Source organism: Danio aesculapii, chromosome 5 (assembly GCF_903798145.1).
Source record: "Danio aesculapii chromosome 5, fDanAes4.1, whole genome shotgun sequence".
NCBI lineage: Eukaryota > Metazoa > Chordata > Actinopteri > Cypriniformes > Danionidae > Danio > Danio aesculapii.
The window spans coordinates 22,369,108-22,394,497 of record NC_079439.1 but is presented as its reverse complement, the minus strand read 5'-3'; the positions used below and the strand labels follow the sequence as shown (position 1 = coordinate 22,394,497).

The 25,390-nt window shown below is 34.8% G+C and overlaps 3 protein-coding genes across 6 annotated transcripts in view; 1 reads left to right on the top strand and 2 right to left on the bottom strand.

Annotated features, from left to right (window-relative positions):
* The window catches only part of LOC130229016 (uncharacterized), a 36,992-nt gene extending 18,295 nt beyond the window's left edge, over nt 1–18,697 (top strand). The window contains exons 2-11 of one of the 4 annotated variants that reach the window (XM_056457595.1): nt 813–863; nt 7,118–7,214; nt 7,312–8,673; nt 10,152–10,182; nt 11,685–12,008; nt 12,189–12,595; nt 13,724–13,784; nt 14,769–14,801; nt 14,926–14,999; nt 18,503–18,697. In XM_056457595.1, the coding sequence (XP_056313570.1) occupies nt 8,554–8,673; nt 10,152–10,182; nt 11,685–12,008; nt 12,189–12,595; nt 13,724–13,784; nt 14,769–14,801; nt 14,926–14,987 (1,038 nt within the window). In that variant the 5' untranslated portion in view covers nt 813–863; nt 7,118–7,214; nt 7,312–8,553 and the 3' untranslated portion in view covers nt 14,988–14,999; nt 18,503–18,697. Of the gene's footprint in view, nt 1–812; nt 864–7,066; nt 7,215–7,311; nt 8,674–10,151; nt 10,183–11,684; nt 12,009–12,188; nt 12,596–13,723; nt 13,785–14,768; nt 14,802–14,925; nt 15,000–18,502 lie in introns of all 4 variants that reach the window. The other 3 variants (XM_056457594.1, XM_056457596.1, XM_056457597.1) reach the window with 3 other exon arrangements.
* On the bottom strand, nt 2,028–7,396 carry LOC130228337 (uncharacterized; the record flags this gene model as incomplete). The annotated part of the gene is made up of 5 exons (XM_056456775.1): nt 2,028–2,332; nt 2,454–2,553; nt 2,688–2,689; nt 3,901–4,319; nt 6,960–7,396. Coding segments are annotated over 5 exons (1,026 nt in total), but the record flags the coding sequence as incomplete, so codon positions are not given.
* The window catches only part of si:dkey-13n15.11 (NACHT, LRR and PYD domains-containing protein 12), a 52,373-nt gene continuing 44,314 nt past the window's right edge, over nt 17,332–25,390 (bottom strand). The window contains exons 8-11 of the mRNA XM_056457591.1: nt 24,085–24,255; nt 23,773–23,946; nt 20,325–20,371; nt 17,332–19,039 (exon numbers count right to left, since the gene is read on the bottom strand). Of these exons, the coding sequence (XP_056313566.1) occupies nt 18,468–19,039; nt 20,325–20,371; nt 23,773–23,946; nt 24,085–24,255 (964 nt within the window). The 3' untranslated portion in view covers nt 17,332–18,467. The remainder of the gene's footprint in view (nt 19,040–20,324; nt 20,372–23,772; nt 23,947–24,084; nt 24,256–25,390) is intronic.

The following is a 25,390-nucleotide window of genomic DNA, read 5'->3' as shown; positions in this document are numbered from 1 at the left end:
GTAATGCAAGCACAATGAATGTTTTATTTCCTTTATATCCAGAGATCCTAACCTTTCCATTTAATACATTTATAATGAAAATATATTAGGTGCTCTTGGTAAGCAGACTGTGTGGCATATTTGTTTTGTAAGGTCTGTTAAAGCTTTATTTTAAACAAAATATTGTTTTAAAGTGATCTGCTGAAGCTTTTTTCCAATGTTTTTTTTTTGTTGTTGTTACAAATCATTTTCTATGATACCCTTTTTACACTCAGTGCCTTTTTTCTGTTTTATCCAACACCATTTTCTTCAACGATTATGTCTGATCCCTTTTTCTCTGATGTTGTTTCATCAATGTTTTATCTGCATTTCATCTAATGCCTATTTATATGTAGTCTTTTCATTTCTGTTTTAGGCCGTTTCATCCAACATTTTTTTGTTCAAAGGCTTGTCCTCCAATGGCTTTTTGTCTGATCACATTTAATCCAAAGTCATTCAGATGATTGTCCAGTGCCTTGTAATTATGAAGTGATTTGCTCTGATGCCTTTTATTTTGCATAGCTGCTTCTTCATTTGATCCATTTTGTGTATATCACCTTTTACAAACACATTGTCGATGTAATCCATATGAGTGAGAGAATTAATCTACGTCTCAGCATCTTTAAATGACGATTCATTTATATTAAGCTAATCTAGGCTGTATTCATCGTGTTTATGAATTGAATAGCAGAATCAACTAATCAACAGATCCTTCAGAGGCTGTTTTTGTTTAATTTAATCAATGTGCACAATCAAATAAACTAATTTTTATGTGATTTTCTTAATTTCCACAGATGCACAAAACATGGTGAGAAACAATATGAAGGAATCTTTTCTTCTGGCAGGTGAGTTTAACCTGGATCCTGGATTATTTTGATCCTGAAACATCATTCCTGTTCAAAAAAATAATCCACCTAATCACTATACCTCTAGTCCAGTCATTATCCATTCGAATGTTGACTGAATTTAAAACTAACTCTTTATTAAAACCATATTTGTGCTTATATTGATAATATAATATACAACTTTAAACAAGAACATTATTACAGCATTTTTGCTATTTCATTATTTAATTACATGAATTTTACACTTTTACACACTGTTTATACACATTTTTTTTACTCCCAACGCTACCCCCAAAAATGTACCCCCGGGATTTCTGTCAGCCCACCCTTTTGTGATTGGCAAGAACCGGGCCTGGATAACAATGATGCAGAAGCACACAAACCTAACCTTAAGCCTAAATTTACAGTCATATAAACTGTAGACTTATCCCTTAAATCTGTGCTACTTGGTAAAATCACACTAATCTAGAAGGGAGATGATGCATATGGGTGGGAAGTGGAACGGTATCTCAGATGTACTTTACAGTTCATATGGGTAGCAGTCCTGAGTAGCCTAACATTTTACTTATGGCATTCTGATCAACAAGTAAAGCAGTCATTTGACCAACATATAAAGCAGTAAATCACAATTTCTGTAGACTAAAGAGTGCTAAAAAAATTCTGTTGGCTGTTCATAGGCTTGCCATCTGAGCCAAATCACATTGCATCTCCTAATATTGACTTTTGTTCTAATATTGACAAATTATGCACACTCAATCATAGCTGTAGCTAAACAGAGTCTTCTTTCTCTTAGCAGTTGTAAAGACAGTATTGTGAAAATTGACAGTAATGATTGCATTTAATCTACAGTAATATGGTAGTTCAGTGTTTCCCAACCCTGTTCCTGAAGGCACACCAACAGTACATCTTTTGGTTATCTCCCTTATCTGAACCATTCATTTCAGGTTTTCAAGTCTCTTCTAATGTTCTGATGATTTGATTTAGGTGTATTTGAATAGGGAGAGATTGAAAATGTGTACTGTTGGTGTGCCTTCAGGAATAGGGTTGGGAAACACTGTGATAGTTGATTAACCACAACCACCATCACAAACATGATGGTGTAAACCATTTTTTACTAGTGCATTTTATAGTACAATTTTGATCTTACTTGATTTAAGCCCTATGTTGCATAATTTTTGTAAATATTCTCACACAGTTTTGTGTCAAAGTTAAATAATCATCATCACATAATGACAAGACAACATCAATTAGCATCAAATTAACATGCATTTAACAAGTTCTCCAAAAAACGCAATAGACAACACCGTTTCTAAGTTGTTTAAAAGGATTTTGGCTGTCTCTGTGTAAAACCTGATCATGAAGGTTAAATATTAAGCCATCCTGGTCTCTCTCAACTCTTGTTCAGTTTCTTTTATTGTAAGCCCTTATCAATTTCCGGTAAAGCTCTTGTACGTTGTTAACATTTATCTCTGAAAAAGAAAATAACAACAAATCATTTATCATTTGTTATTTTCACTTATTAACAGTCATTTGTCTTGTCAGATAGAGATAGTGTTTTTCTACTTGAGCATTGGGAAATTCCACACTCACCTGCCATTAGAGCAGATTCATCCATTTTATTGGTCTCTTCTTCGGTCCATATTTTGTCTGTCTGTAAGGTGAATGAAATAGTCACACTGAAGTAAAAGATCTAAAAACATGGTATTAAAAACATGATGGTTCACCCAAAGATTTAATTAGGGATGTCCTGATCGGGTTTTTTTGGCCTCGAGTCAGAGTAATTTGATTTTGAATATCTACCAATACCGAAACCCAATCCCATACTTCTGTAATACATAAAAATAAAAAAGAGCAAAGAAACAGATCCAGGATGTTCCTTATTTTTTTATTTAATTCACATTATTTTAACATTCAACAACACTAATAACAAACAGAGCACTTGCATGAGGTAACTTGAACAATCAAGTAATAAATAACATCAGCTCTTCACTTTTGGACTTTAGTGCAATAGTAAATATAAAATAATCTAATATAAAAGCAAATATCACCTCAACTTAAAACACCCAGCAGGCAATTCCATGTTGACATATCTCACAGTATGCTATGGCAATGTTGTCATCATCAACTTTATAATACATCCAGACCGCAGACATACTCGCACTTTCCGCTTCAAGCTGCTTCCGTGTTCTACTTTGCCGGCATTTAACCAGTAGTGTGTCTGAAACAAAGTGATGTCATGCTGCACACGTTGCTGTTTCTGTGTCAAGAAAGAGGTCTAACTTTGTGCCACCACATAACTATAGATGTGTTAAAAAATAACACATATATAATAATTATATATACATAAATATATATTCGAGTCTTGATCAGGAGGTAACATCCGATTCCGATCGACTATAAAACCGCATGATCGGGCCTAATTTCCGATCACATGAACAAATCTGGACATCCCTAGATTTAGTCTTATTCACCATTTACTCACCCTCAAGTGGTTTCTTTATTTTGTTAAACACTAAATAAGTTTTTAAAAAATAAAATTAATTGCGTAACCATTGACTTCTATAGTAAAAAAAAAAAAAAAAAAAAAACTGGAAGCCATAGTATATGGTTACAAGTTTTCAACCTATTGGACCAGCATTTTTAAACAATAACTTCTTTTGTGTTCAACAGAATAAAGAAAGTCAAACAGGCTTGTGACAAGTGAATTATGATTAAATTATGACAGAATATTCAGTCAGTTTTACATGATTTGTAATATACTAGTATTAACTAGATTTGATATAATATACTTACAATATTTTATTGAATTTAAAATGACACTTAGGCAACGCAGTGCTGCAGTAGGGGGTGCAAAATTTTATCCTCACTAATAGTACAACTCATGCGTAAAAAGGATTGTAGGAATTTTTTTAATCTAATTACTAACTAATTATGAACTAATTACTAACAATCAAGTAGATCAATAATAACCTTAGAATAGGACTTCTATTAGAAGAACAATGAAACCCAGCCGTCTACACAAAAACGATTGGTTTACCTTGTTCTAGCAAAAGATAACAGATTTGGTATAGTAGAGAATGCTCACCTCCTACATTAATGTGTTGTGTTCTGCCTCCACTGCTGACCTGACAGTGATAATCTCCAACATCTGAAATACTGAAGTTTCTCAGATGTACAGATACATTTCCTCTCTCCAGCTCACCAGTGTCGAGACTAACTCTGTCTTTATAACCTCTGCCCTTAATAATTTGTGTGTTCTTGTAGACACAAACACAGTCAGTCACCTTAAACCATCTGATCTGCATGGCAGTGGCACAGATTTCAGGAGACGAGTAACAAAAAATAGTTAATTCGGAGCCCAGAGAAACCTTTGCTTCTTTAGTTGTTTGGGGAAAAACAAGTTCAAAATCTGTTGAGGAAAAAGATGGACTTACACAACTAATATCTTCAAATGTACTTTTGAAAGTGGATCAAAAACTTCAAAGGTCCAGTGAAATTAAAATAATGTTTTTAGATGTTAGTCTTTAATATCTGTAAGCTAGTGTGGTACAAAACAATGACAAAATTCACGTTTAGAAGATATAAAACATATAAACATGTAAACGTTGCAGTTTGTCTCTTCCGCCTATATGGTTTCAACTTTTATTCAATGTCGCTTCATAGATCAGTTTCTCATCAAATCTTGACCAATCAAATGTTCTCTAGTGTCTGACGCCCTGCCCTCTTTAAGACATTTCTCATTTGCTTTTAATTTGATGCGCTTGAGCTTAACCACTCTCACTGGCAGAGCGGTGATGCAACAAAATTCTATTGGCTGCTTTTTTAAAAGGGGAGCTACTCTACTGAAACTCTAATTTCGAGGAATTAGTATGTAGTCTTGTAAGTCCAACATAACTCCCAAACATTCATTTTACAGTGATTCTTTACAAAGATTCACAACATGAGGTCAGTTTGTGGAAATGTAACAGTTTGAGAATGGAGTTTGATATATAGATAAGCAATGAACGGATTTACACTTAATTAATTACACAATTAACAACTTATAAAATTATTTAACACTTTCAGGACTTTGAAACAGTAGTGTCCATGTATTTGTGGACAGTTTAATATGCACACATACCACATGTTGTCGCTGATATGAATCACTGTGATGTGAAGGATGCCTTGGTAATTCTATAATTCAGAAAACAAAAACCCATCAACAAACATTACAACACAGATGACAAGAGTTTATTCTAGTCTAATAACAAATGAGTAAATAATTGTAATTATTATAAATTACTGTTGGTTGCTTTTCTCATTTTTTCATCCTAAGATGAAATAAGACACAAATATGTTTTACAGTAGATCGTTTTGTTTAATTCATTCTTTCTGGTCTGTGTTCTCAAATCTACTAATGTATTAGTAGAAATAATATGAATAAAATAGTGTTATTGCTACATTTTATTAGGCCAGCTCATCATACAAGTACTGTTTTTGTCAAAATATTCGTTCTTTTTTATGCGACTCTGGGGAAAAATATGGTTTGGGACAATCGATGAGAAGAGATTAGAAACTTAGCTACCATAAAAGAAATTACTTTTGAATATTTTAGATAATCATTCATTCATTTCCTTTTCGGCTTAGTTCCTTTATTAATCAGGGGTCACCACAGAGAAATGAACCGCCAACTTATCCAGTATATGTTTTACGCAGCAGATGCTCATCCAGCTGCAACCCATCACTGGCAAACACCCATACACACACATTTACTACGGACAATTTAGCTTACCCAATTCACCTATAGCGCATGTCTTTGGACTTGTGGGGAAACCCACGCGAGTACGGGGAGAACATGCAAATTCCACACAGAAACGCCAACTGACCCAGCTGAGGCTTGAACCAGCGACCTTCTTGCTGTGAGGCGAGAGCGCTACCCACTGTGCCATCGTGTCGCCCTTAGATAATTATTTTATAATTATTATAATCTTAATCAAAATGATTCAAATGAATGAATTTATTCAATGATTTCCACATAAAGACTTTGTGTGTATAGGTACATCTTTGTGTACTTGTGTGAGCATAAACTTAATGAGTAGTACGATTAAGACAATACTCTGATTTAGAGTCTACCATGTAAACAGTCTTTTTTGATTAATTACATCCGATTAAGGTCACAATCGAACTACACAGAAATTGAATGAGGGGGATGTCACTTTTAGTGGCATTATTGACGTGCAGTACAGACATGTCAACACCTTAATCAAACTATTACCATCATGTAGGATTTTCGCCACATTTTGCGACAGGATAGTCTACACACATGGCTGTTTGACACTATTCTTTGCACCTACAGTTGAAGTCAGAATTATTAGCCCCCTTTGAATTAATTATATATTTTTAAATATTTCTTAAATGATGTTTAACAGAGCAAGGACATTTTGACAGCATGTCTGATAATATTTTTTCTTCTGGAGAAAGTCTTAATTTTATTTCAGCTAGGATAAAAGCAGTTTGTAATTTTTTAAAAAGCATTTTTAAGGACAAAATTATTAGCCCTCTTGAGCTATATATTTTTTCAACTCCGGTTTCCCCCACAAGTCCAAAGATATGCGGTAAAGGTGAATTGGGTAGGCTAAATTGTCTGTAGTGTATGTGTGTGAATGGGAGTGTATGGGTGTTTCCCAGTGATGGGTTGCAGCCTGAAGGGCATCCGCTGTGTAAAACATATGCTGGATAAGTTAGCGGTTCATTCTGCTGTGGCGACCCCAGATTAATATAGGGACTAAGCCCCTTTATTAGTGATGCTGTTGACAAGTAATGCTGTAGCTTGTTTCAGCCGTATTCCTGTTTCCAGTGGTTTCATGTCCTATAGATCGAGGTTTTTGTTCTTCTTCAGGAAAACGCTATACATATATATTTTATAATTTTTTTTTCTATATTTTCTTGTAAATTATGAGCTATATAAGAAAGAATGATGCTGTCTTACCACTGTGAATAAGTGCTGATCCTTGAAAATGGCAGATTCTACAGCAAAAAAAAAAAGAAAAGTTAACTGCGGAAGCTCTACCAATCATTGAAATATAAATGTATCACTTACTTTACGTTTGACCATACCATAAAATCCTTAGAGGAGTTATGAAGTGCTTACCTTCTTCTGCTACATTGACTGTTATCTGCTGTGTTTTATTCTGACTGGTGACCTGGCACATGTAAACTCCCAGATCAGACTCTGTAAAGTTTGCCACTCGTAAGGACACATTCCCTCTCATCAGGTCATGGATGAACAGATTGGCTCTTTCCTCATAGCCAACTCCCTGTGTCATCTCTCGATTCTTATAAGCGCAAACAACAGATGTCTCGCTATACCAGGTAATGTCCATGTCAGCAGCACTGATTGTAGGAGACAAGTGACACGACACAACGAGAGCAGGTCCATGATTAATCTTAACTCTTTCACCTTTTTCAGGGATAACAAGCTGGAAGTCATCTGTGAGGGAAAAGAAACTTGGAAAGAGATCACATGTCAGCTGTGCTGTGTTATTTGAAACAATTCAGGATCTTTCAAATACTTTTTATGTACATTTTTAAAATCTATTTTATTTGATATTTTGTAGTGTTCATCACAAACCTTTAAGAACATTTACGCTCAAAAACATTCAAAAATGTCAAACACATTCAGATTGCTGTCTATTTACTCTGATGAGTCTTAATAATTTTCTGCAGTTTTACTCAGTCTTAAATCACACACACATCTCTCTGTGTGTCTCTGTATACAGTATTTATAATCACAGATCAAATGATACTTAAAAGATATTCTTACTGTAGCAGTGACTTTACAACCCTATTTTGATTAACAGTTAAAATAATAATAATACAATATTTTTTGTAGAAAACTTGCTGCCACTTCTAGCCATCATGCTTCTCAAACAAACAGGAAGAAATCGCACCCAGTGAGAGTGAAGAATTAATTCAGTCTCGCAAAACACTGGTTTATCTACACTGAACCTATGTGAGGTCATTCAATCCAAACCAACTTAATTTTTTCATTTTTTAATCAATCTTTCATTCATGAATGATTACAAACTTGTACCTCTCGCACAGCCTGAATGCTTAAATACATTTTTGTGTTTATAATTTCTGCTCTTGATTTAAAATATGATGCCAAATGCCTTCACACAAGCCTGCTTTTAACACACCCAAAGAACAAAGAATGGAAAATTAAATACAATGTACGCCTGCTGGAGTATGCACTTCTGGCTGGATGTGGTGATGATCCCTGTGCATGAGCTGGAAATTTCCTTAATTGTTCCTTTTTTTTTTTTTTTAAGTTCCTTAGCTCTCAATAATTTATAGAATAGTATAGAGTCCTTGAAGCACAGTCCAGATGTCTCAGGAAAGTATAGGGTACCGTGTTATTGCCTGCTTGAGCAGTACATTTGTTATATTTCCCTATTAATTAGTTTGTTCATGCAAATGCGTAAAAAAATAGCTCATGTTAACTCAGATTTATTATTTAATATTATCAGATGACAGTATTTTTTCATTATTCATATTAAATAATATATAAACAAATTGACCTTTATATAGACAAGTTTATTCTATAACGACTTACATTAAGTAAAATGTAAATCTATTTACTAAAATAATTAATTCTAAATATTTATAAATACAGTAGCGTCAAGAATGCAAGTTACATATTGGTTCATATATGTATTTTCACTGCAGTATCAGATATCAGTTAATGACGATGATGATGATGCAAAGAGAAAGCGAAACTGACACCAAAACGAGCCCTGACCAGTCAGCGCCACACCTGAACAAGCTATTTGTAAGTAAAAGCAAGAATATAGTTTACTACCGCTCTAGATATAGATCTCTAGCTTACTGTTGTTGATGTTTTTAAATAACCAAGAGCACACTTTGGCGTGCGGCGTTGAACATGAGGTCCTGCCCCTTACTTTAATAGCTACCATAATTCGTCTAATTCATTACTATTGTACAAGGTCTATTTAATGGAATCTCCATTTAGCGTAACAGTGTTGTTCAATTACATAGTTCAGTATGCATCTGTGACAGACTCTCCAGTCTCTAGAACTATATCAATATTTACGAATTAGTTTTGTCCCCAGACATCACTATGGAAATGTTTTGTGTTGCGAATAGACACTGAATGAGCGACGCAGAAAAGTACTAAACCTTTGAGTGTAGATGTTTTGTTCTAAACGTCGCACCAAACTAACGTGGAGTAAAATAAAAACAGTGCTCATATAGAATGTTTGACATAAAGTTAGTTTTACAATTTTTTACCAAATTGAGGCGTTCGCAAATTTAGGGACCGTCTCTAAAGTTACACAGATATTGTACACTTTTCTAACGTAAGTTCAATTTGAGTAGAAAAGCGTATAGGCACAGCACCAACTGTAACATGTTCGTCTCGATTATAATGCACACCTTTATTTTGATATTTATTACAATTGTAAATCTTTATTTTCTCAAAAGCTAAATATCATATTCCCATAATCTAAAGCTAGGCAGCTTTATAAGAGAATTACTTGCGGTAATAAAACAAATGGTAGTTTTCAGTCTCAATTATAATGCACACCTTTTACATCGTTTTGCATGTCTAACTTGCATTTTAGCAAATGTTCTGCAAATTGAAACGGTGGTTTTCATTTTACTGTAAAGTAGCCTCACTACATTTGCACCAAATTTATTTTTTCATTCTTATCACACATTCTTTAGCACATTCAAGACACTGAAAAGGGAAATGTAGAAGTATATATATATATAGATGAAATTCATTCATAATTCCAAAATAACATTTTAATTAAGTCATTTTCTGTAATGTTCTTTTGTTAGTGTTTTTAGGCCAGTGTGTTATGAATGAAATGTATGTTTTCTGAATGAGAATGGTTTGTTGAAAAAAGCCTATTTTGAAGCCTATATGAACTGTTGTGTTGGTCTTATTGAGTTTTGGAGGTGAGATAATAATGGACACTATGAACAGTTTGGAAAATGTGGCTTCAGTACTGCACAATGGTTGTTAGCTGAAATAAACTATAATCATCGTTGTCATTCTAACCAAGCATCACTGAAGTTGTTCTGAGATCTGTTAGCAGTCAACTGTAGGTTATAGATGTTTGACACACTTCTTGAAAATAGTGATTTAAAAAAAAAAAACACTTTTTGCCAAACAGCTCACCTTTCCCCATACAACTTAAATAGTTAATCACAATAATTATTTTATTCTACCTTTTGCCAAAATCATCAATATCCATCCATAACCTGATGTTTACTGCCCTTTAGGAGACAAAGAAGATGACGAAAGCAAGCAAAGGTAAGTTAATTATTTTTGTGGTTAATTTGATTAAAAAAATAAATAAATAAATAAATAAATTTACAGCCCGAGTTCTTCCATTTTAGCATATAAATCTACAAACTTTGTTTTTTAAGTGTAAAATAATGACATCCTAGTTGTACAGTACAAATTATCAAGGGTTAAAAATGTTCAAACAAGGAACTGTACAATCTCACTCACTCATTAACATCCGGGTGATTTATCAGGGGTCAACACAGCAGAATGAACCGCCAATTACTCTGGCATATGCTTTATGTGATAGTAGATTTTCCAGCTGCAACCCAGCACTGAGTACTGTAATAACTCATGAACCCCTTGCTGGAAAACCCATACATTCACACAGACACACACACACGCACTCAATTTAGTTTACTTCAAATGTGTGAATTTACATGCGTGTGTGTTGTCAGAAGACAAAGACATTTTCTCATTTTATTTGCACGTGTTTTCTTTATTTGCTTTATTTGTTTTTTTTTTATGTGTTTGAGCTCTCACTGTTATTTCATTTGTACTGAATTTGCACACACAACTGCTGATATACGTTCACATTTTACACCTCACACTGTAAGCATTAGCAGTTGCCTAATTTTTGTTACAGATCTTGCACAAATATACATAACTGTTTAGTTTGAAGTGCACTGTAAACATTTGCACTGTCCTACATTTACATATTCTGCACAAATTTTATGTTATCTTCTCGATTTTAGAGGATTTACTTACATGAATTCACTACTGTTTTCATTACTAGTCTGTTATTTATTTAATTTACTTTATACTTTCTATTATCTGATTTTTTTTACCAAGATAAATTCCTTGTAAATACATGTACAGTATAGTACTATATGCAGTTTATACTGAAGTAATAAAAACAGTTAAAGTCAGAATTATTAGCCCCCCTTTGAATATTTTTTTCTTTTTTAAATATTTCCCAAATGATGTTTAACAGAGCAAGGAAATTTTCACAGTATGTCTGATAATATTTTTTTCTTCTGGAGAAAGTCTTATTTGTTTTATTTCAGCTAGAATAAAGCAGTTTTTAATTTTTTAAAAGACCATTTTAAGGACAAAATTATCAGCCCCTTTAAGCTATATTTTTTGATAGTTTATAGAACAAACCATCATTATACAATAACTTGCCTAATTACCCTAACCTGCCTAGTTAACCTAATTAACCTAGTTAAGCATTTAAATGTCACTTTAAGCTGTATAAAAGTGTCTTGAGAAATATCTAGTAAAATATTATTTACTGTCATCATGGCAAAGAGAAAATAAATCAGTTATTAGAAATGAGTTATTAAAACTATTTTGTTTAGAAATGTGTTGAAATAAATTTTCTCCCCGTTAAACAGAAATGGAGAAAAAATAAACGGGGGCTAATAATTCTGACTTAAACTGTATATCTTAGCATTTAGTGTATACCAATTTTAAACATATCAATGTAATCGTAACATGGTTGTATTAACTTTCCTTTTTCCTGACAGATGAGTTTCAGCTTGTTCTTGAAGAAGCTGACAGAGAAAATGTTGAACAGGAGTTCACAGTACCGTGTCATCTGTCACCTCAAATCAGCGCTGTTGACATGGAGATCAGGTGGTTTAAGGAGACAGAATGTGTGTTTCTCTATAAGAAAAGAAAACTGTTGGTGGGGCGAAGCTACAGAGGCAGAGTGAATCTTCTGACTGAGCATCTCGAGGGAGGAAACGTGTCCTTATATCTGAGAGATTTCAGACAGTCAGATGTGGGAGATTATGTGTGTCAGGTCACCAGTGGAGACACAACTGAGGAGACTACAGTAAAAGTAGGATGTGAGTATTCTTTACCTCTTTTTGAACTTTATCATGTGTAACTTCATCCTGTTCCATGTTTTAATGGTAGACTATATCTGTAAAATGACAATATTCATTTTTCTACTATAACATCTCATTTAGTTTCTCTTTGAAATGGTACAATGTGTGCTTTTCATCTTGAATGCATTGTGTCAACAGATAACTTGTGGAAAGGAGCATTAGCAGCAGGAGCATTAGCAGCAGCAGGAGTGGCAATAGCAGTTCAGGCAGCAGCAGCAGCAACAGACGCAAAAGCAACAGCAAAATCATCAGTAGCACCAAGAGTGATAATTCAGGGAAGAGCAACAGCACCATTAGCAGAAGCAACAGCAAAAGCATTAGTGGCAGAAGGAGGAGCAGCAGAAAAAGCACAAATAGCAGGAACAACAATAGCAATACTCCTGTTTCTGTTTCTCCTAGGAGCAACAGTGGTATTAGCATTAGTAGGAGCAAGAAGAAACGGTGCACGAACAACAAGAAAAACATCAAGACCAGTTGGCATAGTTGCAGAAGTGGCAACAAATTGCTGGAAGTTTACTGTCAGACAATTCTTGAAGACTTATATGGTAATAGTGCAAATTTACCCTAAACTGATTGAGTTTACAGTATGGTTTATAAAAACATTTTCTTGCATGTATGCATTGTTCACTGAAAAGAAATATCTGTATCAGTGTTCTTCAGTCCTGATGTTGGGGACGATTTCTATGCCTTTATGTGAAACACTCAGTCCACCATATGAAGCTCTGTGTTAATGATCTAAATCAGATGTAGTAAATAGTGGCGACTTACACAAAATGTGCAGATTGGTGGATCGCCAGAACCAGGATTGAAAAACCAATCATTTATATATATATATATAAAAAAATTAAAAATAAATAGTTTAAATCACAGTAAATAAAAATGTTTTGCTGTCAGATGCATAATTATATATAAAAAAAACATATAACTTAAAATGTTTAACTTTTCTTCCTTTGCCAAAGTGTCAAAAGATTTCTTTATTTTATTCATTTATGTGATATTTGTGTGGTTTTGGGTTCAATGTCTGTTCAAACTATTATTTATTCATTTTCTTTTGGCTTAGTCCCTTATTTATTAGGGGTTGCCACAGTGGAATGAACCGCCAACTATTCCGGCATATGTTTTATGCAGCGGGTGGCCTTCCAGCCACAACACAGTACTAGGAAACATCCATACACTCCCTCATTCACTCATACACTATTATTACTTAATTCACCTATTCTGCATATCTTCGGACTTGTGGGGGAAACCGGAGCACCCGGAGGAAACCCACGCCAACACAGGGAGAACATGCAAACTTCATACGGAAATGCCTTGACTTGAACCAGCAACCTTCTTGCTGCGAGGCGACAGTGCTAACTTCTGAGCCATTGTGCCGTCCTATAGAATTACAAAACTAAATAAATATAAAAATAAATGGAAACGTGTTCACAAAACGAAAAATAAACTAAAACCAACAAAATCATTCATGAAACAAATTGAAACTAAGCAGAAATGTACTGCAAATTTAAAAATAGCATCAAAATAAAAACTAATCTTTGATCCATAATTAATGTTTGCCTTCTGAGTCGGGATATCTTTATTGCTCTTTATTTGATCAGCCTCAGTTTTTGCCTTTTAATATAAAAACACTGATTAACAGATAAATCAGAAATGTGTTGCTTTTTTTCCCACAGGCTCACCGAACATGGAGTGAAGAGGAGAGGAGTAAAATGAGGGAATCTTCTCTTCTGGCAGGTGAGTTAACATTGGCTAATCTAAGATGTGCATTTGAGAAGATAATAGAGCATTGTCTTAGTTTTACAGTCCAGTTAACATGGATGACGATCCATGGCCAAGAAGCATCTATTTGGAGCTCGACAGACCAACACATAAGTAATAAAGCACAGTTTAGTATGCTTTTATGGGTTATTTTTGGCTTTTAAAGGATATTTTTGTATACATGTTCACAGTTCTAAATTTACTGAGAAGCTAATCCTGACTAATGTCTTAACATCAAGTAAAATTGATCAAGGTAAGATGTCTTAACATCAAGTAAAACTTTTAAAGTAAAGCTGGCTTCTCAGAAGAATAATAAAAAAAATCAAATAAGTATATACATGGCCACCTAGGGGGGCATCACGGTGGCGCAGTGAGTAGCACGATCGCCTTACAGCAAGAAGGTTGCTGGTTCGAGCCTCGCCTGGGTCAGTTGGCATTTCTGTGTGGAGTTTGCATGTTCTCCCTGTGTTCGTGTGGGTTTCCTCCGGGTGCTCTGGTTTCCCCCACAAGTCCAAAGATGTGGTATAGGTAAATTGGGAAAGCTAAATTGTCCATAGTTTATGTGTGTGTATGGATAATTTCCAGTGATGGGTTGCAGCTGGAAGGGTATCCACTGCGTAAAACATATGCTGGATAAGTTGGCGGTTCATTCCGCTGTGGCAACCTCAGATTAATAAAGGGGCTAAGCTGAAAAGAAAATGAATGAATGAATGACCACCTAGTTCTCCTTTGCTTAGAAACAGTGTTTTACATTAAGCATACCTAACAATGCAATGTTAAATTGGACAGGTTCTGAAATCTTTGGATCGTTTTTTGATTTAGATTTTGTGATAGGGGTTCAGGTCATGTGCATTAGTTCAGATTGAAACAAATGGTCTAATGTTATCAATAGATTTGTTAATTGAATATTCTCTTGCTGCTCTATTTAACACTGCTGGCGATACTGCACTCTAAACACAGTCAGAAGAAACAGCAAAGACAGTAATCCAGATAGTGAGTTCATTTTAATTCCATATTTTAAACTAAAACATTTAATTAAATAAATTTCAGAAACATTATCTTGGTATTTGTATGCGTTTTTTTTATTTTATTTGTGATACTCCCATTATTTCATCAGTGTGTGAAGAGCCATTTCAAAACAGCAGCAGTGAACATGAAGACATGGAACCACAGAATTGATTCTTCCAGTCAGTAAGTTACAGAGAAAATTGACTGCACAGAAAGGCTTTATAAAACTATCCCTTTTAAAGGGGACCTATTGTGCAAAAATCACTTTTATAAGGGCTTTAAACACAGGTGTGTGGTAACTGTGAATATAACCTGCTTCTTATAGTCAAAATGTAATAATTACATTTTTTATAATCACACCTCTGCTGAAACAGTTTGATTGACATTCTCCATTTGTACATGTCATCAGAGGGGGAAAGTCCCACCTATTAGTGACAATCTCTCCATCATTAGCATCAGAGGTCAGTCTTGTTTTTGAATCTGCCATTATGCTGATACAGGCATTTGTAGCTCTGCCTTTTTTTTAAAAAGAGCACAATCTGATTGGAATTTAAAGCGACAGTCAAAATGGCACTATTAAGATCAAAGCCTAATGGGGCAGTTTTATAAAAAGTTATAAAACATTATTTGTAGGGTATTTTGAGCTGAAGCTTCACATACACACTCTGTGGACAACTTACTTTACATCTTGTAAAAAGGGGGCATAATAGGTTCCCTTTTAAGGGATAATTTACCCAAAAATAAAAAATTGGCATCATATAATTGTAGTTATTTTCCTCTTAATGTGTTAAAGTGCAATAGGTAGATCATTCATTTTTAAATATTTATCTACTTTTTGTAACATAAATAGTTACAACAGAAGTTCAGCAACGAGTTGAATCATTATTAATGAAGCAAACCCCAGCTCAATAAAATGCTTTCTAAATATCACTGACATGATCCCCTGATCAATCTAACTTATACATTCAATAACTAACCAAACATATATTATGGTTTCATTACCTGCTAAATAGAGTTTTTGAGAAAATTCAACCTGTTTATTTCATCCTTGATAAAAAAAAATTGTAATATTAATTGTAATCATTCATTTATTATTCATTTTCTTTTTTTCCGGCTTCGTCCCTTTTGCAATATTACTTATATTTATTACTTACTTATTTTATAATATTACTGACTCACTATTTACTCACCCTCAAGTGGATTAAAATCTTTATCAATGCATTTTTTTCTGTTGAACACACAAAAAAATAGTTTTTTATTATTTATTTATTATTTATTTATTTATTATTTATTATGTTTTTTTTTACTTTTAAGGATAAACAAATATTATGAAAGTCAATGGTCACACGTTGTCAGCATTTTTCAAAATATCATCTTTTGTGTCCGACAGAAGAAACTTAAACAGGTTTGTGACCAGGGATGTGCAGTATTTATGATACATGTATTTCAAATACAAAATAGTATCTTGTGATTTGTATTTGATGGGGTTTATGAAAATGAAATAATATTTTGTATCAAAATACTTTAGTTCCTTGTATTTTTGTATTTTGAAAATACTGTAAAATACTTTATAAGTCTACATGATGACATCATAGAATGTAGCCTTTGAGTTATGCTTTCTCAGTTATTTGCCAAGGCTTGAGATCAAAACAGAAAACTCATTTATACTGAAGATGTTGATCAATGCTTGGAGTATGGATGGAAATTATGCATTACATATAAAGAAGGCAAGAGACAAATAGCAGGGGCAAATTCAGGAGCAGGTCAAAATCAGACAAGAAAATAAGACAAACAACATAATGTCCTACAGTGGTGATACCTACAGAAATAAATAGGCTGTTTCAAATGACTGCAGGTGCTCTTTTTAGTTATTTACAACATAGCCATAGTTAATCAGACTGAGACAAAAATATTAAATAATTTTCCAGTCTACTGGTCAAAAACTCAAACTTTGGAGAGTTCATGTTTTATATTGTTCATTGAAGTGAACAATTGCAAAAAAAAAAAAAAAAAAAACCTGATTGATAAGAATGACTAAAACTTGGAAATTTAGTTAAAAATTTACATTTTGTAAATGTAAAATTTTAGTTGTTTTCAGAAATCGTGATTTTACATTTGAGTACTGAAGTTTTCAATTGCAAAAATGTAAAAAATAAAATAAAAGATTTTTAAGAGATGGCGACAATTTTCACAATCAAGAGATTTAGTACTATATTCCAACTCATGATCTGCATTAAATGGTTATTACAGTGATTAAAGAGATCATCAAGACAGGAATTTCTGTATGAAATTTGTACAAAATCTATACTAAAATCAAAGAGAAAAACAAGTTTTATGAATAAAACATACATTTTTTTTATTCTTACAGCACTTCTACTATATGTATGGCAGAGAAGCTGACTTAAACTTGCTCAGAGAAAAGCTGTTGTTATCAGTCATCAGCCCCTTTCACACATACAGACCTTTCTGGAAAATTACTGGCAATTTTCTGGAAAGGTCTGTATGTGTGAACAGGCCCTTTTTGGAAACACCGGTAAATTCGTTCTGGCTATTTTCCGGAAAGAGTTGTAAGATTACCGGTAATTTGCTGGAATTCTGCGCTGTGTGAACACACAAGGAAGATTGCCGGAAAGAGTGTGTGCACGTCTAGAATGTGCTGACGTCTGATTTAGCCAATCAGAACACTCAAGACACATTCATGTCCGCGCGGTTTATGGAAATAAAAGCCTTTGAATATTTTCCCAGACACATTTAACTGCTAGAAGTTAGTCAGATAACGTTTATATGTTCATCTTAATGCCAACAGTTTAAATAATTATCGATAAGATGCTTATGATTAGCCGTTGTTTGTTTACCTTTAAGCTCTGCTTCCTTCAGTTGCTTGACGAGTCGCGTGTGCCCGTGAAGCAGCCGGTAAGCGCCAGCACACACTGATCTCATCTACATCTCAACGTGCAAAAGTGTTGCTCTATATGTTCTCATCGAAGTTGTTCACTATACTGATCCATCCACAGAGTTTTTAATGTAGTCAAATGTTTAGAAATACTGGCCCAGCCGTTTAGAGGCCATTTCTGGTTGATGTCAGAATTTACCGGTATTTTGGAATGGATGTGTGAATGGTCTTTTCCGGAAAAATTCCGTAACGTCCTCGCCCGTGTGAACAGCGCTTTTTTAAATTTACCGGTAAAGTCCTTCCGTAAATTTTCCAGATATTTACCGGTATCACTGTGTGAAAGGGGCTATTGTTTACTTCACTAAGTCAGTTTATTAGTGAAGGGATTGATCCAATAGGCCTATTGATAGAAGGTTTGCAAAAAAAAAATGGCACGCCACGCTCCCTTACAGAAGTATTTTGCAGTATTTTCAACATACAAAATAGAGTATTTTATTTTGATAATCGTTGTGGCTGCTGTATTTTGTAGTTTATTTTGATACACGTAAAATTGAGGTATTTGGTATTTGATTTTAAAATACATTTCAATCCCATCCGTTTGAGACGAATGATGAGTAAATGGTGACAGAAACTCTATCTCTTTAACAAAAACAGTCTGTCCGTTGAAATATCATTTCATTTATTTTTATTATTACTAGAGTTATTTTACACAGTAAAAATGACAAAGTAAACCTAGTGCTTGCTATCTTAAAATGTATTTATGTCATTGGCACAGTTTTTTGTGTTTCTATAGGACACAGAGACACTGAGGATCCTGAATAAAGGCCAAACCCTGCGTACAGAGGCTCTGAGAATGTGGAGGAAAATGTGTGCAAGTGTGTGAGTTTATTTTTGTCAGAGATGCTGTAGAAGGACAAAGTGCCAGCTGGCCAGTCCAAATACACCCCGACCCGTTTAGAGCGAGATGAGGATGAAGGCGGACGCATTTTAGTCCTCTCATTATTGTGCCAGGCTGAAAAGCTGTTATCAGAGCAGACGAGTCTCCAGGATTTGTCATTGGATCCAAACTCACCGTCATCGCTCTGTCCTTTCCTCCTGATGCCTTTATATGAGGCTGAAATGTAGACTCCGCTCTTCCCGCTCCACTCAACCTCCCATGAGCAGCGTCCACACAGACTCTCAGCACACAGAACCTGAGGACAGCACTCAAACCTGTCAGGATGATCTGGATAGGATTGTTCTTCTGCTACCTGCGTCACCGTTCTGTTTCCGTCAGACAGAGACAGATGTGTGTGTGCTGTGTCTGGGTCCAGGGTGAGGTCACAAGCATCTGGACACAAGAACAGAGAGGTGAGAGACCACGGGCAAATACCACAAAAATAAGACAATAGCCCCTTTCACACATACTGACCTTTCTGGAAAGTTACCGGCAATTTTCTGGAAAGGAGGTGTATGTGTGAACAGGCCCCTTTAGAAAATACCGGTAAATTCGTTCTGGCTATTTTCCGGAAAGAGAAGTTGTAAGCTTACCAGTTATTTACCAGAATACTGCACTGTGTGAACGCAGAATGAAAATTGCCGGAAAGAGCACGTTCACGTCTAGAGTGCGCTGACGTGAGACGTCTACTTTAGCCAATCAGAACACTCAGACGCATTCATGTCCGTGCTGTTTATGAAGATAAAAGCCTTTGAATATTTGTCCAGACACATTTAGCTGCTAGATGTTAGTCAGAGAACGTTTCTATGTTCCTTCTTAATGCCAACTGTGTAAATAATTATCGATAAGATGCTTATGATAAGCCGTTGTTTGTTTATCTTCAAGCTCTAATGTGTGTGCCCGTGAAGCAGCCGGTGAGCACCAGCAAACAGACACACATGATCTCGACATGCGAAAGTGTTCCTCTATATGTTCTCATCAAAGGTGTTCACTATACTGATCCATCCACAGAGTTTATAATGTAGTCAAATGTTTACCAATACAAGTGCAGCCATTTAGAGCTCATTTCTGGTTAATGATGTCAGAATTTACCGGTATTTTGGAATGGATGCGTGAATGGTCTTTTCCGGAAGAAACTCCGTAACATCCTTGCCAGTGTGAACAGTGCTTTTTTTTTTATTTAACGGTAAAGTTGTTCCGGAAATTTCTGGGAACTGTGTGAAAGGAGCTGTTGTCTGTTGAGCTGTTTGTATAATGTATATTTTGGGATACATTTGTATTCATGGGGATACATTTGTATTCATGAATGTGCCAAATCCAGCCAATGTGTGTGTGTTTTTTTTTTTGGTTAGGGTTAGTGTACAGTTTTTTTTTTATATATATAAAAACAGTAGATGTCTATTCAAAAGGTCCCCTGTTTGCAAGTAAATGAGGGTGTTGCCCAAATATTTCTTACACTGTTATTCATTACAAATGTATAGTATTATGGACTGAAGTTGGAGAAATGTCTGTCCCAATGAAGAAAATAGTCATACTAAAAGTTCTCTAAAAAATGTAAGAACGGAACATTTTCTGTGAGGGTTAAGTTTGTGGATAAAATGTTTGTACATTTTTTAATTACAGAAATTACTATAATGGGTTGTGCTCAAAGTGTTTTTGTGAAAGAGAGAGAACCTACATTTTCGTAATCCAGCAATGATTCTAAACTTGCCCTCATGTTCCAAACTGCAGAAAAAAACACAATACATTAATTTCTGCACAATATATAAAACAAACATATTACATAGATTTTAAAAAGTACTTTATTTCTTTAATTTGTGGTTTACTTTCTTTAAATGTGTACAGTATGCATGCAATGCATGTTTCAATGTCCATTAACAACTACAGATGTACAGATGAATGTTTTTGGATCAGCAGATGTATGTATAGTATAAATGTTGGTGTACATTGTGTATATTTTTGTACATATCGTATTCTATTTCTATAGTTGTCTTTTTAAAGGATCTATAAAATCAAGGCTGTGGTAATTTATTACATGTCTGTTTGATACACTTTGTATCATAAACACTGAATTATTTCTGTACTGGAACCACTGTTTGTCCAATAAATTATTACAGTTTGGCAAGTATCTATTTGTTATTTCCATCTGTAATGCCACATAATTACAGTTTTTCCTCAGTGGCTTTGGTGCATTTCTCACAACAATATTTACATTTGCACAACAGTTAATGCATTTCTCAAAACAATTAGTACAAACTGCAAAACCTAATTGATAACCTGCAAAAGCGTGTCACTTGCTCAAAATGGATAGATCATTCCTCAAAAGCAAGTATGTCAATGAAAGTGTCAGTGTCATCAAGATGGTAAGTCCTGACACCATTGTTTATGAACAAGAAATGTTTTCATTATGACAGTTTACTCTGTACATTTTTTCCAATGCAAAAAAGTCCGATTTTGGGTCCGATTCATGACATTGTTCAATTTAGAAGACATTTTCAGGAAAAAAAAATGTAAAATTTTGTATAAAATTTGCTTGACAGAGTTTGACAACTAGTTCAACATTTTTGTATGTAATGACTGAAGGAATGAAATGAGGACTATTAGTTTTATATGAAATGACTATTCAGCATTCACGAGTTTAGTTAATTTTGACTGACATGACATAAGCAAATGATAATGTTATTAAACAGCAGAGAGTTGTATGAAAGCAGTTGATGCATGTCCAAAAGCATTTGCAATTTATTGGAGAGAATGAGAACCTGCTACTATGATGTGCACATTGAGAAATGCATTAACTGTTGTGCAAATGTAAAATAGTGTTGCGAGACATACAAAAAATCCAAGACCACATAAATTTACTTCAAAAGCAAAAAAGTGTGTTGTCTAAGCAAACGGTTTTCTTACTCCAAATGTTTATTTTTTTTTTGTAACCTAGTTCTCTAAATTGCACTTGCTAAATACTAGTATCTTGCAAAATAACTAATAGAATAGTATGCACTGTTTTCATGGCAAAGACAAAGAAAATTAGTTATTAAAAAGACTAGTTATTAAAAATGTGTAGAAAATAGAAAAAAATCTCTCCGTTAAACATCAGTTGGGTAATGTTTTAAAAGGACTACATTTCACAGAAGGGCTAATAATTTTGCCTTAAAGGTGCAGTAGGTGATCGTCTTCAGAAATTTTTTTTGTTTTGCTGGTTGAAAGTCTCTTCAAATATCAATACTAATGATTAAAGTAAAGGATCTAAATGTATTTATATGTATTTTTATATTCTGGCTAAGTCATAAGACTAAAAATGTTCATCCAATCATCCAATTAAAATAGTGTCGGGCCAACATCTCTCATAATTCTGATAAGTAGCCTAAGCGGTCTGTCAGCAAATGCAGATTTAAACTAGTGTGCACCCGTTCACGCAGATCTGCCTTTGTGCGTACACATGCTGCGCGTTCATGTGCACACATGAGAGAGAGAGCGGTAAAAACATGCTGAATCAAAACTTTTTCAAATCCTGAATCAATATAATATAGTTACTTTTGCTCACTGGAGGAAGGACGACATCATGGCTGAAGTATTTCTTTCAGACAGGTAATATTATGCTTTGAAACCATTTTAGTCATGCAGAGCTGATGTAGATTTTGTTGCTACCAATGGTTTATATGCACAGAAGTGTTGTTCAGCCACTGAAATCTTCCGGCAAAAGATGATGTGACTATTTTCAGTATCATAAGGTCCTTTTATAGCATCGATAATGAAGATTTTATCATCAAAACATAAGGGGCGACGCGGTGGCACAGTTGGTAGCACGTACGCCTCACAGCAGGAAGGTCGCTGGTTCGAGCCTCAGCTGGGTCAGTTGGCATTTCTGTGTGAAGTTTGCATGTTCTCTCCGTGTTCGCGTGGGTTTCCTCCGGGTGCTCTGGTTTCCCCCACAAGTCCAAAGACAAGCGGTATAGGTAAATTGGGTATGCTAAAATTCACCGTAGTGTGTGAATGAGTGTGTGTTTCCCAGTGATGGGTTGCGGCTGGAAGGGCATCTGCTGCGTAAAACATATGCTGGATAAGTAGGCGGTTCATTCCGCTGTGGCAACCCCAGATTAATAAAGGGACCAGCCAGAAAGAAAATGAATGAACAAAATATCAGTAAATAGCGTTATTTCGCCTGCTTTACTGAGGTGCAGTCGGTTTTATATTCACATTGGTTCATTTTTGAACAATGATGACCTGTGATGCGTTCCCTACAGTATATTGTTTACCATTGTGGGAATTTAAATTTATATGATCTATATATAACTGAAAAGTTGTTTTTAGGGTGTGACAGACTTTAAAATGTCTTGGATTCCTAAGCCCTGACTGTCTCCAAAGTAATGCAAATTGTCAATTTCACAGCACAGCTGTGTCTATTGTTTTCTCTTTTCAGTCAACTGCTCAGACAATTCCTGTCTCCAGAACATCATTTGCACACTGTTTTCTGCCTTTGTCTTCGGGTGATACTTTCAGGTAGAAGAAACCCCCTTTTTTGATTAACTCATTTAGCAAGTAGCTGGGCAGGTTTCTAACACCTATGTGCAGGTTTTCATGCTGACTCCAAAACTTAATTTGCATGCTTTGTTTTAGACTGTCCCCACCTACATGAATTACTGTCTGTAAAATGTATAAAAACCTAGTGCTTGCTGTACAGTTTAGATTTTTCTTACAGTGACGCTGAGTTCTTCTTATTAAAAGGATTCTGCTTTGAAGATACCGAAAGTTCTCACTGGTTTTTTGGGCTCGTCTTAGAATTTTACAACACCATGCTACTCTGAAAATTCAGTCTGAAAAATCATGCAAGTATGGCTTACTAATGAGTGTAATTCCTGCAGCCCGCCGGTTAACCACTAAGCAGAGTCACTTTAGCACAGCACGTGAGAGAGGGTTGTCTGCTGTCATCGCGCGCGTTCGTGTTTCAGGAGGCGTGGCTTTGGACGGCAAGGGAGAGACTGTTTCAAAGATTTCATGCTAACCGGTTAGCATTGTGGCAGATCACCTACTGCACCTTTAATGTTCTCAGGCTTTTAAAATTACCAGCATCTGAGATAAGTTGAATTTGCATGCATAAAACAGAAGAAATGTAACATTATACAACATACTTGAGTATCTCCAATTTGCAGGTTTGATCATTCAGTCTAGCCGTGAGCAGCTGAACACCTAAATCTCCTGGATGATTGCAGCTGAGGTCCAGCTCTCTCAGATGTGAAGGGTTTGAATTCAGGGCTAAAGCCAGAACTGAACAGCCGTCCTCTGTGATAAAACAGCCAGACATTCTACAAAGATAGAAAATTACACATGTTTTCATGGAATGGCTTTACTAACACAAGCATCCTTAGAATAAGACCGCATGGAGTAATGTATGACATTGTTAAAAACCTCCATTTAAAATAAAGCAGAAGTTTGTGAAACACCTCAGTATCTCCAGGTCACATAATGAACTCATCAGTCCATCTGACAGCATCTTCACTCCTGAATCCTGCAGGTCATTTTTGCTCAAGTTCAGCTCTCTCAAACTATTTGCTGACTGTAAAACTGAAGCCACTGTTGCACAGGACTGATCGGAGAGATTACAAATGGACAATCTGTTCAAAACAAAAATAAAAAACAATTAGAAACCAACTGAAATGTAGCACATTGAAATCAATATTAATAACTATAACTGTAAACTAATAATAATAATAATATTAAAAATGTAATCAGTATAAAAATAATGCATAAGAAATGCTCTAATTAAAGTTTATGTATATTATTTATGTAAATATTTATTGAAATATCAAAACTATTTGCCTGAGGTAATCTTGACATGTTTACAAGCTGTTTTAGATGCCTTTCCATTTAATTCAATTTGTTTATTGTCATGTGCACAGTAAGGAAACCCGTTTCCCTGTACAATGAAATTCTTACTCTGCCATCCACAGTGAAGTCATACACATAACATACACGACATACACATACAGTTGAAATCAAAATTATTACACCCCCCCCCCCCTCTGAATTATTAACCCCCGTTTATTTTTTTCCCCAATTTCTGTTTAACGGAGAGAAGATTTCTTCAACACATTTCTAAAGAAAATAGTTTTAATAACTCATTTCTAATATTTGATAATAACCTTTTATTTTGGCCGAAATAAAACAAACAAGACTTTCTCCAGAAGAAAAAAAAATTATCAGACATACTGTGAAAATTTCCTTGCTCTGTTAAACATCATTTGGGAAATATTTAAAAAAGAAAAAAATCAAAGGGGGCCTAATAATTCTGACTTTAACTGTATATACACAGAAGTGACAGAAGTAAAACTATGAAATGTATATATATAAATATCTATGAATGTAAACAATATATAATACTGATTGTGGAGTAATGTAAACAGATGTAAACAATGTATAGTAGTTGTTTAAAATTGTGCTTATTATGCAAAAAGTGCCTGGTGCAATTGGCTTATGTGCAAACAACAGTATAATGGCCGGAGCAGATTAAGTGCATTTTGTATGCATTAATAGTGCAAACTGGGAGGGAGAATATAGTGTGCTACTGAGCAAAAAAAAAAATAAATAAATTAAATTGTTTATGTCCGTTTGTCCGTTGTCCGTTTAAGTCTGATAGCTGATGGGAAAAAAGAGTTCTTGAGTCTGGCAGTCCTGCATCTCACACTCCTATACCTCTCCCCTGACGGTAGGAGTGTGAATATTCTGTGTTGTGGGTACGTGGGTTATTCT